The 13,610-nt window shown below is 38.3% G+C and overlaps 1 protein-coding gene across 4 annotated transcripts in view; it reads right to left on the bottom strand.

Moving 5' to 3' along the window:
* Positions 1–470: 470 nt before the first annotated feature.
* Positions 471–13,610, bottom strand: part of USP25 (ubiquitin specific peptidase 25) — a 94,941-nt gene continuing 81,801 nt past the window's right edge. For all 4 annotated transcript variants that reach the window (XM_064469984.1, XM_064469993.1, XM_064469999.1 and 1 more), the window contains 6 exons: positions 10,644–10,822; positions 9,749–9,827; positions 7,780–7,859; positions 2,417–2,540; positions 1,520–1,715; positions 471–1,068 (listed from right to left, as the gene is read on the bottom strand). In XM_064469984.1, coding sequence (XP_064326054.1) covers positions 896–1,068; positions 1,520–1,715; positions 2,417–2,540; positions 7,780–7,859; positions 9,749–9,827; positions 10,644–10,822 — 831 coding nt within the window. In that variant the 3' untranslated portion in view covers positions 471–895. The remainder of the gene's footprint in view (positions 1,069–1,519; positions 1,716–2,416; positions 2,541–7,779; positions 7,860–9,748; positions 9,828–10,643; positions 10,823–13,610) is intronic.

The following is a 13,610-nucleotide window of genomic DNA, read 5'->3' as shown; positions in this document are numbered from 1 at the left end:
ACTCTTAAACTTCACAAATTCTTTTTTTTTTTTTAACTTTTATTTCTTCTACTTAAATCAATTTCTAGAAATTTTGCTCAGAGTGTGTAATATATTTCTACTGAAAATACTTTTAATTTCTTTCTAATTTTTTCCAAGATTATAAGGAAGGTGCCGTTATTGTTTAGCTTCAGAAGCCAGTCCCTACTACCAGAAAAGACTTGGCATGGCCGCCCGTGCTCACACACACGAAAGTGTTCAGGTGCAGTATAATACAGATCAGTAAAGAATATACAAAAAACCATAGTGTATAATACTGTGACAGTTTTTCAGTATATTCACATACAGTGATCTCCGACTACCTGTAACTGGCCGTAAATCCTAAAGAACCTTGCCTATAAAATTGAGTGTCCCATCAATATACTGTATCTCTTCTGAAAATACCCGTATTTTACACTGTTGTACAAGGTATCTGCTTGCAAACACAGAAGTAGCCATAAATAAAACTTTATTCTTTCATTTCATTTACAAGCTACCAAGTACCATGTATTTACACAGCACTGGACACTTAAAGTAGTTGCAGTCACAAAATGATCCAGACAGCTGTTGATAAAGTAAAGGATCTTAAGATAAAAGCAAAGTAATACTGTAACAGATACGTGGCAAAAAAAAGCAGTTTTGCCATAATGATGAGACTTGCATGTTGAATCAATTCTGGTTGAAACGACTGAGCGCCATGCGATTCTCAGCATTAAGTGTTTGCAGTCTGGCTAAAGTTTGTACAGTCATTTCTCTTTTGCGGTTATTAAAATAAAAAAGTTAAAAACTATAGCAGCAACAAGCAAACCCTGTGACAGGAAGGCAAGGTTTAAGAACTAAAAGAGTTTATACAATGTGCTTAGGAAGGTTGCAGAATTTATCTTCCATCGGCTGGAGTTCGACTGAGCGACAACATGATTCGGGCATATCTTTCACACAGTTCATGTGTGGAGTAGGAGGGTAACTTTGGCGGGTCATTGAAACCTTTAATCTCTGTAGAACAATCTAGCAGTTTTGGCAGGAAATCTGTCAGCTTTTCTTGCAAGTTAGCTGAAAAAAAAACAAGAAAAACAAACATAAGCATTTATATCTGCATGTGGAATTCTCCTTTTTCTGCCCAACATTGATTTTTTTTTTTTAATTGGTGGGTGGGAAGAGGAGGAGTTTCACTTGGAATAATCCACTTTCTTCAGGTCTGCCAGCAATAACTAGGACATACCAAGTCCCAGTAAGATGTTAATATAAATGCCCCTTCAGATGGTCTAACACCACAAATGTTTTTCCATTCAAAAAGCATGGTTCCTTTAAGGCCTAATAATGCCAATGCAATATCTAGAAAAACTGTTTATTTAAATGTGTATGGGATTATTCAAAAATCAGGGCAGCTCAGAATACATCACCAAGGCACAAAAGATATAGGCTCAATTCAAGACACCGAAAACACCACGTTTATAAAAAAAGGTGCGCAAGGGCTTTTTACCTTAATGAATAAATGACTTACGTTCCATTTCTTGTCCAAGATAGGAACACCAACGGTTTCTCATATCTTCCACAGCAACAATATCTTTTTCTTCCATTTCATCCACCAGTAGTAATGGCAAACACGGGACAATAAGCTCATTCATAATGATCAGGCCATTATTTACCTCCTGATCATCTCCCGATTCAAACAGTGCTGCAGCATGTTCATTTAGTTTCTTCATAAACCACCACAAAAGAGGAAAGCCTTTAAGTACACAGCATTTCACATTCTACCATGCATCAGTTTCTGTTTGTTTTAAAGCACAGCCTCCCTACAAAGCTACCTGGTAATCTGTATTAACCACAGTTGCGCTTTAATGTTTACGGCAATGATGCATATACTCCATTAACCTACTTGATCGTGTGCTATTCCTCAAGCCGCCTCGTTTGACACCTGCCAACTCAACCTTTGCAGCTGTTCTTTTTAAGGCTGAGGTCCTACCACCTGCTTTTGTTTTCTCACTATTGCTAAAAATGGCATAAGGAAAAAAACCCTCGCTTCCTGCTGATGCCTTTTCCAATATTTGTCTCCCCGTCAAACTGTGGCAACAGGGCGAGTCTTGCTCACCAACACTGTCAACTGTTGTTCCTACCTAGCCCAGAAATGACAGCAGTCGGTATGCTATTTAAAACCACAAGATGATGACTGATTATTCAAAAGTTAAAAAAAAAAAAAAAGGGGGGTGGGGAGGGGAGATAATGTTTTCCTCCTTTTGCTTTTTCTCCCCCTTACATAGGTCTAAGTATTAACTTGTTAATGAGAGGAGGTTTTTGGTTGGGTTTGTTTTACATGATGGCAACACTTTTCTAGTAATTACTTCTGTTAAAGCTGTGCAGCAAGATCAACTTTTTGAAACATATTTCACCCTTCACTTACTAGCAAACATTCTCGTCTGTAGTGAGATATCAGCTCTTCATCGTGCCCTCTGTACGGGCCTTTGGACAAGAGTTCTTTGTTATTCTGGTAAGCATAGATAAGGTAGAGCAAGGCTTCCATATAGCTGAAGTAAAGTAAAGACACAAAAAACATTAGATGCAACATCCAGGTACCACCTGTTCCAAGCTAACTACTGTGCTCTTCAAAGGACAGGTAACTTCACTCGCTCGTTCGACTGGAAGGCCACCCCTCCCCACCAATCTCTTCATGATGTTTTTTCCACAGCACAACTTCATCTTGTATGCACATTAGAGAAATTTATTTTAGTATCAGGTTAGATCGCTTGCACATGAAGTCTGATCCAAAGCTCATTGAAACCAATGGATATCTGTTCGCTCACTTCAGAAACAGCTTTGGATTAGCCTTGAGTATACATGAAAACTTAATTTTTCCTGCGTGCATTTATGTCACATGAGGTTTCATCTTCTGTTGCCATATATATCTTGGTAGCATTCCACACCTTAGCAAATAAGATTTAAAGCTGTCACTTTATTTCTAAAATATAAGCCATGATTTTTTATCCTCACTAACTGCAAGTTCTTCCAAACTACTGAAGTCTAGAGCGACGGAAGAATCCACAACAGCATTTCAAAAGCAGAACTGCCACTAGACTGTAGATGTTTCTGTCTTTAACCTAAATGCAGAAGATAAATACATGCCCAATGGGTAAAGGGCAGGTAACAGAGGACCTAAGAACCTAACAGTTAATAATCAACAGAGATCCCTTCACATGCAGATTAACAATCTCCCCTCACACTACTGCATACCATTTCCAGCAAACACCTGAAAATGTTAATTCTCTGACTTACAGAAACCCAGTTAAGACAGACAGCCACTGAAAGCAGTTCAGGCAGCTACCCTAAAAACAAGCATTTAGAAATTTCATTTTTATTCAAACCAGAAAAATCTAGGAAGACAAATTTCCTAACAGAGTGGTAAGAGGAACAGTACTTTATGCATGCACTCACTCCTAGTGAGAACAGGAAGTCATGGTTAAGGTTTAAACTACCAAAACCAAACCACCAAACTACTAAAAATGTCTAAAAATTATGTGTGAGCACACACAGGGCATACCTGAAAAAACATACTAGAATTTCCCAAAGTAGACAAACTCAAGACTTAGAGTAATGCCTCCCAATGAGACAGTATAAAAAGAAAAGGCTACTTGAAATAGCAATGGTTCCTTAAAGCTTTACCTTTTAATATCCCTGTTTAGAAGAACAAGATGAAGCCCAACACCATAATTTCAAAAGTTACCGTGAAGCTATTTCTTCCACTGTGATATCTGCTCATAGTCCCTTGCAATTATATCCCAGTTGAAAGCAGGACAGCAATAAATAGAGTTAATTTTCTTTGTAGTAGCTAGTATGGGGCTATGTTTTGGATTTGTGCTGGAAACAGTGATAATAGAGAGGTGTTTTAGTTGTTGCTAAGTCGCGCTTACACTGGTCAAGGACTTTTTCAGCTCCCCGTGCTCTGCCGGGTGCACGAGAAGCTGGGAGGGGGCACAGCCAGGACAGCTGACCCCAACTGACCAAAGGGATATCCCACACCATATGGCGTCATGCTCAGTGTATAAAGCTGGGGGAAGAAGAAGGAAGGTGGGGATATTTGGAGTGATGGCATTTGTCGTCTTAAGTAACTGTTACGCTTGATGGAGCCCTGCTTTCCTGGGAATGGCTGAACACCTGCCTGCCCACGGGAAGGAGTGAGTGAATTCCTTGCCTTGGTTTGCTTGCGCACGCAGCTTTTGCTTTCCCTATTAAACTATCTTTATCTGAACCCATGAGTTTTCTTGCTTTTACTGTTCTGATTCTCTCCCCCGTCCCACCACGGGGGAGTGAGCGAGCAGCTGCGTGGTGCTTAGTTGCTGACTGGGGCTAAACCACAAGTACAGTCACTGTTCTCCACCGTTTTGTCCTCAAAGTACAGAACTATGCTTTAATTAAAAGAAGTCCTATTACCTGCTCCTCAATTCCATTTCTCCTGCCCATGAAAACTCTTCACACCAGTGATCACCAACACAACTGACCAGACAGCAGGAAACTTAATGTGGGAGGAAAGGGGAGATGATGACTGCAAAGAACTGGAATTGCTGGATATAAACCCAGAGGAGCACGACCTTATATTTATATCACTTTCCTTTCTTAGTTCATTTATTCGTGAAACTGCAGGTTGCAATTAGTGTCAACAACTCAGCAAATCTGAATTAAAAACTTGCTGCTGGCAGTGACCTTATTCCCAGTCCCTCTCTTCCTTCTCCATCCCTGAGTTGTTTGACCCTTCCCTGAAACAACCGTATTGCCATCTAACAGCAAGCTAAGCTATTTTAAATCATCGTTACTCTACATCCAAGCTCAGAGTCCTTATATATCTTAAGAGTCTAAGGAATACAATTACAATGTAAATTAGCAAACAGATTCTGCCTTTTCACACCTGAAGTGCAGACAAGCTCCAGCCTATGTTGCCTAAGCCTAAAATCACAGCAGCTGCTCACAGAATTACAGAGCTCACTGGGTACAGGCTTTGGAAAAGACGCAGAAAGCAGAGGTTGGGTAAATTTTAGCACTGCTTTGAAAAATGCATTTCAGTCAAAACTGAGAAACTGTATTTGCTTTCCAAGAAATTTAAAAGGCAACTACTAAGGTCTACAGTTTGTTCACTTTTCAGTTACTACCACAAGAACAAGCTACAGGTGAAACTCCTGCCAAGGTTCATTAGCTGGCGGCGTTCATCTCACCCATAGCAAGTTCCTACTCTACAGTACAGTCAGAGGAGATATGCCTGAAAGACCCTTTAGTTCTCCGCCTGCAGTGAAAAAAGGGCCTTGCCTACCACCATACAGGATCACGTGTGAACACAAAGTAGGCGTGACTTCCCAGCGCTCAGCATAAGGAGATTTTCAGTAGCTCTAAGAAACTTGTTTCCTTTGCGCCTTCAAATGCAGTCTTGCATGTTCCACTCTCTCAGCACCAAGACCTATAAAAGTAAGCTCCATAGAGGAGAAAAATATACAGCAAACTGCTTCTTTACTGTTGATTTTGTGTTTGTTCAACACAGCACAATTACTTAAGGAAATCTGAGATTACCTGGATAAAGGCCAATTTTTGGCTCCATCTAGAGATTGAGTGCTGCTAAGTACCAAATAGTGTTACTGAACTAAGGAAGTTGGTTGACTGAGGGAGATAGGTTTCTGTAAAAAAAGTCTCAAAACAGTCCTGCTAATGAAGGTCACGCTTCAATTATAGAAGGCTATGTTTTAATAAATATTTTTAAAGTTACATTTTCATTGTTTCAGTGTTAATAAGGGCATTGGAAGAGTTCACCAATTTAGTCTCATTTTCAGAATAAGGATGGAAGTACTGCCCTCTAGAGTGTACAAGGTGCAATCCTCAGTAAATATCTCAGTCCTTTCGGAACCTGTGGCTGAAACGTGGGTAATTGCAACAGATGCCTTTAAGAGTGGGTCAATGGACACCCAGATCCTCACCCATTCTCTAAGCATGCTTAACTCTAGTCTTACTGTCTTTGTATTAAATACCTCTTGAAGCATTTATGAAATTGCATTTCTTGCCAAAGGGAATGAATGCTCCACTCTTTGCATTTATACTCTGATATTGGTCAGAAATAAGACTGGTCATTAAAGGGTTTTCTAAATTACAAATATGTTTGGTAACAAATGCCTCACCCTAATTTTGCAAAGTAATGTAATGTAAATGATCAAAAACTACAAAAAAACCCTGTTCAGCACAGAGCAGAAACCTGTGCTTCCCTCCCTCCCCCTAGCACAACGAGACTATATTATGATAAGAAGTGGATTAGAGAAAACACTGTCATTTTGCAATGGAAGGTGCCATCCTGGAGCCCCAGTGCCAAGGAACCTGAAGATCTTCCGTTTCTGCCTGCATGCTTAAAGCATACATGAAGTCCGGGGGTAACAAGGAGGGTTCCTGTATACCACACCGATACCCATGACGTTTGTGCCTCCTTAAGAGATCAATACCAGAGCGTTTATTTTTCAGATAAGCCAGGCAATCTTCTGACCAACCTTTGTACGTAAGCTGTTCCAGACTGACAAAGTAGCATATTGCAATTCAGATAATTAACAAATGTACTATTTATTACGCACTAGCAACCAGAAGACAAAACAGGACGATGGGCTCATTGCTTTAGCCACTACATACAAAGATGTAGCTTGTCACAAGGACAAGGCAGTGTCTTTTCCAGTCAATTTTCCTGTTTTGTTTGGGGCCTCTCTTGTATGCTCCCAAACAAGACATGAAAGAGAAATATGAAGCAATTTATTACACAACATACACACAAGAAATTAAGTTTGATTCCCACTATCATTCCCTACCTACTGGGTTTTACAGGGGAAAAAAGAAAAATAAAAAATAAAAAAAAATTAAGTGATTGACTGCAGAATTGTTTTCATAGTCAAAAATCTATCGTGTGACAGCTCAGTTTTCACACAACAGATGTCAGCCACTGGATATTTTGCAGCTAATCATTTTGTTCCTTTGGCTGGGCATGGGAGGAAGCGGCAGTTTTGAACAATTCTGTTTCAAAGACTCTCTTCTGCAGAGTGCTTTGAGGCATTGATACTGTAATCACTGTCCTTGTTGCACGTAGTAGACCTGAGTATAAGTTTTAGCTGTAGTGCATGAAGCACATAAATGTCACTGATTTTATACAGCCACAATTCCTGACTTCGTTGGGAAAGAGAAGGGAATGAATCACCATTGCCTCACAGAACTAAAAAGAATCAGCTACAAGTAGGAGAGTTACACATGACAGTTTTCTGCAGATATGTTCTTTTTTCCTAACCTTTCCGCTCATCACAGGCAGAATTTTGGCTCAGACAAATGCAGAAGGCAAAATTGGTTCTGTGGGAAGACTCACTAAAAACGACGGATGAGACGGGGACTTAACTAATTGTGATTGCTGATGAAAGCAGGTAAAGGTATGTGCACATGTGGTGCCAGAGGGGAAAGATTTTTATGTCTGAGGGATACCCAGAGCACTTAGATTCAGAGAGAAGGGTGAATACAGGTCCGCAAGAGGGTGCTCTGAAAAGAGTACATGGCTTGAAAAAGGAAAGAAAAAAATGGAGATTAAAAGTAGGAAGCTGTGTGAAGCTTTGAATAGATGCAAGACTGAAGACATTAATGGGCCAAATAAATGCTTGAATAAAATGAAGAGCACATTAAACAATTATTAATTTTAAAAATAGCTTTACTTATCAACATTACATTTTGCCTTCAAATTGCTCTACCACATTTGAGTTCTATACTACCACTTACCTCTTTTTTTGGAAAAACTCCAATCCTACCATGAGAAACATGGTTGTTTCCCTGAAATTTCTATAGTCTTGATGCCATCTCTGCATATAAGAAAGGGTATATAGAATTTCATCCACAAGCATGAAATACAATTTTTTTTATTTTTTGCTTTTTATACACTTGTGCTGAATACTCACAGTAAGCGCTAAGGACTCCTAGTAAGCTTCCATGTGGGAAAAGTCCGCCTGCACCCACCCCCCCCTCAATTAAAAAAAAAAGTCTTAAATACCTTAAATATTTGTAAATGAGATTATTTTTACTAAATGCATTACCATGTGAAAGGAACACAAAGCATCTTTGGACAATCACCGTTAGAATTACCTGAGATCCCCTTTTTCTTTTCAAAAAGGGTTGAGAAGGTAATAGCCTTTTTTTCTTCCCTACACTACACTTGGTTATTTACTCAGAAAGTGTTAGAAAGCTTTTGCACACACTAAATATTAAGCTTAACTTTCAATATAAGAATGACATAGAAAAACCCTAAACACATTACATGGCAAGTGACCCAAAACAAAAACAAACCCACAGACCCCCAAAAAAACAAACAAAAATCAAAACCAAATGCAGTTCAGACTCTGGTGATATTTATACTGAAGCAAAACATTTACCTTGCTGCTTTACCATTTATACAAAGTGACTACTGGTACACTTTACAGGTAAATGCTCAAAGTGAGAGAGGTGCTTTTACTGCAGTTGGTTAGTAGCCAGCTTTTAATTGCTTATTAAAATGAAACAGGGGACAGCATACCGCAATACATAGCCACTTACAGATTAAACACCGAAAGCATGAGGAAGGGCCCATGAAATACTAGCTCACTACCCAGGACAAATACTCATACGATCCTTGGAGAAACCACCAACTCTCTGCTTTATGAGCTAAAAAAGCAGCATGTGTCTGCAGGGGACTAGAAGATATCCCACTCCCTCACTCTTAAAGCTAAGTCCAGAACTGTTTATTCTTCCTGTGCAACGCCATTCAGAAAATGGTAAGATACTGAGCCTTGCACAGCCTAAAAAGTGCAACAGAAATCCCGCTATAAGAGTCCCTTCCCCTCACAGGCCAGGGACAGCACACTGATATAAGCAGGGATCTAATGTAGGTCCTAAATGTGGTAATGAGAAATGACAAGTAAATATTTTTCATTTGGTTTGCTGAGGGGAAGATTACTCCCATAGTCCTCCTGAACAAGCTGTTGGACCTGCAAGCATAACAACGAAGTTTAAGTGGTGCACTGGAATCTGCCTAGGACATAGAAATCCCCTCTTAAGAGGCCTTAATGAACAATATTACGCAGAGTTGAAACTGATGTTGTAAAACCAGCTACAGACTTAGCTTTAGCTATGAGATCAATTATTTTGGCAAATATTAGTCATGATTATTTAATGTCCGAGATTTGCTCTTCTTTCCAAGTTTTTCTAAATAGTATGGGAGGAAAAATTAAATGTGTAAACTGGTTATGTATGGTCTTGGCAAACCAAAGAATGTGGTGCTCATAAGAAAATGGGAATGGCTGCAGAGACAGCCGGAGGAAGAGCACAAATGTGACGGTGCCTGTGACCCAGTTCTTGAGATGTGTCAGGCTGGGCTTAGACCACTCACTCCTTCACTGCTAGCAGTTTCTGACTAGAGAAAGCCAGTTGGCTCATATGGTAATAAGCTATGAAATACTGTTAGTGACGTCGAGACACGCTAAGGAGTAAGGACACACTCATACTTGACATTTATTTAGGGCTCAAGTCATTGTAATTGCAGGTGTGGAAAAGCCAGCTTTAGATCACCTGATCAGAGCAGCATTCCTACAGAGGAATGGTCTCAATAACCAGTTTTAACTTCTTAGTGTAAGACAAGATGATATTTGTGAAGATAAAATTCAACTTACTGGTAGCTATTTCATGTTACGGTTTAACTTAAAGCACAAGAAGTACTGACCTCATATTCCTCCATGTTTACTTCATCTGGCTTTATCATTTCAAGTTTAGCTTGAGCAACCTTCATTATGTTACGGCACCTCACAAAAAGCAACAAGAAATCACGGAAGATTACTGGAAATTTGCAAAGGGTATTATCCATACAAAGACAGCAGCCTCAAAAAGTATAAGCTACAGCCTTATGCAAAACAGTATGAACACACTGGAAAATGTGCTTTTTATTATGCATGGTATAATCAGCAGGAGAGGGCATACTTTAGAAGTACATGTGATGGAGGCCTGTACAATTTAAGAATTAGTTCTTGGTTTATTTTGCTAAATTGCCACATCGCTCAGTCTCTTTTTAATGTGAAGTTCGGGTGGCTTGAAACTCCTTGATATTCACTTTGCAAAAGTAACATTAGAGGATTATTCCCTATGCAGAAATCAGACTAATGGTCTCTACCTTTCAACTTATTTATTTCTTTAAATAAGTAAATATATGGAATTTCAAGTAGGAGAGAGACATTGTCTTGCATTCAAGTAAGTTTCCCACATAGCTTGTAAGGCTTTGCTGGCTTTCAGGGCAGTGAGGAATGCAAACTACAGAGCCTTACACACTGTTTTGAACGAAGATACAGAAATCTTTGTGCAAAATTATGAGCAACATTGAGTGTTTCCTCTTATTTCTTAACAACAGAAACCCAACTTCTTTACTCTTTTTATAGAGATTTTTTTTTTTAATAAAGATGGTGCTTTTTTACAAAATATACTTGCAGGCTATTAACTAGAAGATAAAGCCAAACACACACACTAGCCTTCCCTCTATTAGACGCACTATCTGAATACGAAGGGGCATCTCCACCCATCAGAGAACGTTTGTGAGCACAGGAAGTGAGACATGCAGATCTTATTACCTTTCATCAAAGCTAAGATTGTGATCTCCAAACTGTTCCAGTAATGTTCTCTCAATTATCTTCTTTGGTGCCTGGTTTTGGATGAAGTAAACAATTGCATGACGCAAACGGTAATCGCATTCAGGTGGTGGATCTTCCTGGGCTAATTTTAGCAGACGCGTGTATTCCAATTTAATTGCCTAAATAGTTTAAAAATATACATTATTCTTTCTGGCTTTTAACTCTTAAACATCACAGAAACTAACAGGATAATTCATGTCCCATGGCCTTTTGCCTACAAAATAATTTTTTAACAACTCCATATTCCACCCTTCTAACAAGTCTGAACTACATTTAAAAAAAAAAAAAAAAAACCCACACACAAACCCCACACACAAAACCCAAACAGACAAATGGTAAAGTTGTTCCTGTCTCTCCCCAGCTAAGCCGACCAAAATCCCAGGTAGACCTTTACTTCAAAAGCAGTCCCAATCCAGTGCTACATCTCCCTTAGAGAAGCTTTATCCAGTCCCTAGAGAGGCCTCTCTAAGCATTTACAGTCCAAAAGCAGTATAAGATTTCAGACTTTACTTAAAGGAATCTTCTAAAATCTCGTAAGGTAAAAAAAGCTACCTCTAATACATTGGTTAAAAAGCAAATACACGAATGAACCAAATTCTACAGAAAGATTAATAAACATGTATGATTTTGGAAACACTAAATGAGAATGGAAAATGTTTTTCAACAAAAATCAAATTGTAAGATTTCTAAAGAAAATAATACTTCAGTACAAATAATATTAGTCTCCTATAGGGCAGGACAGGGTCCATACTGAGTAGTTTATATCGACTTCAGAGGTCTTCAGAAGTGTTTACTTTTCCAGATTTGCCAGTGCATTAGATTTTAATGAACATCATCTGTTATGTTCATTATATTTTATTCACTGAAACTATACAGCATGAACAAGAGCAACAAGAAAAATAATTAGAAAAATGGTGAAAAACATTAATATGTTCCATAATTTATCACTCAAAGCAGGGAGGTGATCAGATTGTTTGCTAACACTAAGTGTCGACTTGAAACAAATGACTTAACACAGTAGCTTCACATGTTAGCAAAGTCTGAATACAACATATGCACAAAATAAAGCTCCAAAGCAGGCAGAAGAATGCCCTATTTAATATTTCAAATCCCTTTATGTTGAAATACCTGGCAGTAGCAGGTAACTTCTTGACGTTTAACTACCAGAAATTTGGGCTCCCGTTCTCCACTAATACACATTTTCTTTCAGGGCTAAACACGTGGGTAGGATACTATTCACAGAGACTTAAACACAGAGCCTGTAGAGAACTTTAGAACTTAAGAGAATGTCCTGCATCAATATTTTTAAATGCTGATCATATGCATTATCATTAAAAAGGAAGTTTGGGAGAACCAATTATAAATATCAAAAGCCACAAACAGAGTTTCTATTATATTACATCGGAAGTTCTACCACTAGAAAACCAACATAGGTAACTATGCAATTAAACCCTGTTTGTTGGGGCAGGCCAAAAAGCAATGGCTACTCAACAATTAATTTTTCAGAGAATTACTTAATCAGGAAAAAACCACAACACAAACCCTGTATTTTTATATACATATAAAATAAAATGGTGTACTACAGGTTCAGAAATCCCATGTACAATACAAAAATAACAGTATTTCATTAGACAGAGTACAGGAAAAAGGGACAGTAGAGAAAAGTATGACATGCTTTTCATTTTCTCACTGAGAATGTTGTATAAAGGTCTTAAGGCAAGCATTCTGCAAGGAATTGTCTATGAAGTTTAAAGAAGAATTATTGGAAAAAGTCATCGATCAAGAAATATCTTCATGGGTTTGTGTTAGTCACGTCTCAAGCCTGAGACCTAAAAGGGGAGTGAAACCTTAGCAGTAACAATGACCCAGGTCAAATGGGTTTTACCTGGGTTACACTAAAACAAAGACATCAGAAAAAAAAAAAACCCACAGTTTTCTGTAAACGCTCACTTTATAACAAACACATGAAGAAACCCAGAATGTAATAGTATTAAAAATATCATAGAAGCTTGTACAATGAGTTTATGAAGTAACCTAAGATTTCATCTGATACGTTTCAAAACACGGATCTCGTTACTAAGTAGGACCACTTCATCTGCATACTTTCATACTAATGTATTCCTCAAAACTGAGACATGTTCTACCTCGTCTAAGTTACTGCAAACATGATCCAGCAGAAAATGAGGACACTTTTCTACTCTCCAACAATTTAGTGTCAGAACGTTTTCTCACTCAAAGACAAATTCTGTCCCCCATGAAGTGAAAATGGTAAAGCATTCAAAATTAAAGACCACAAAACAGTTCTGCTGAGCACCATTTTGATAACTCTGAAGCACTAAATGGGATTTTATTTTGAACTGCATTTGTGTTAAAATTACTAAAACACACTTCATATTTAAAAAAGAATTCAGTGTAATTAAACTTTCTGATAAAGAGTTTGATTTGATCAAATGAGGGTCTTTTTTCATCTTAAAAAAAAATAAAAAGATGTAAATCTTTTTTATTAAGTCATAAGTTTGGAAAAAAAAAAAAACCCCAAACCAACAAACACCCTCAACAAAAAATGCCAGCACTGAATCCCAAACAAAACCAGTTTCACTAAACGGAGGCTATGGCAGGCGTGCCTCCATTCCCTGAGGGCAGGCACAGTTGACAGACACAGCCCTGAAAACAAGTGTTATGACCATAACACTTCTTTAAGTATCCATTACAAAAATCCACAATAAAGAGACAAACCAACCCATGAGATTTCAATGTCCTTGCCAAGGGTGAGGAATCTCCTAATCCTAACTAAGGGGTTAGAGAATTTTTTGTTTGGTTGGTTTTTTGTTTGCTGTTTTTTGTTTCTTTTTATTTTTACAATTTCTCTTATTGCAACTGCACCATAACAATTAAGAAGCTAGACTG

Source organism: Phalacrocorax carbo, chromosome 1 (genome assembly GCF_963921805.1).
Source record: "Phalacrocorax carbo chromosome 1, bPhaCar2.1, whole genome shotgun sequence".
NCBI classification, from domain to species: domain Eukaryota; kingdom Metazoa; phylum Chordata; class Aves; order Suliformes; family Phalacrocoracidae; genus Phalacrocorax; species Phalacrocorax carbo.
Note: the sequence above shows the minus strand (reverse complement) of the source record. Positions and strands in the feature narration are given on the sequence as shown.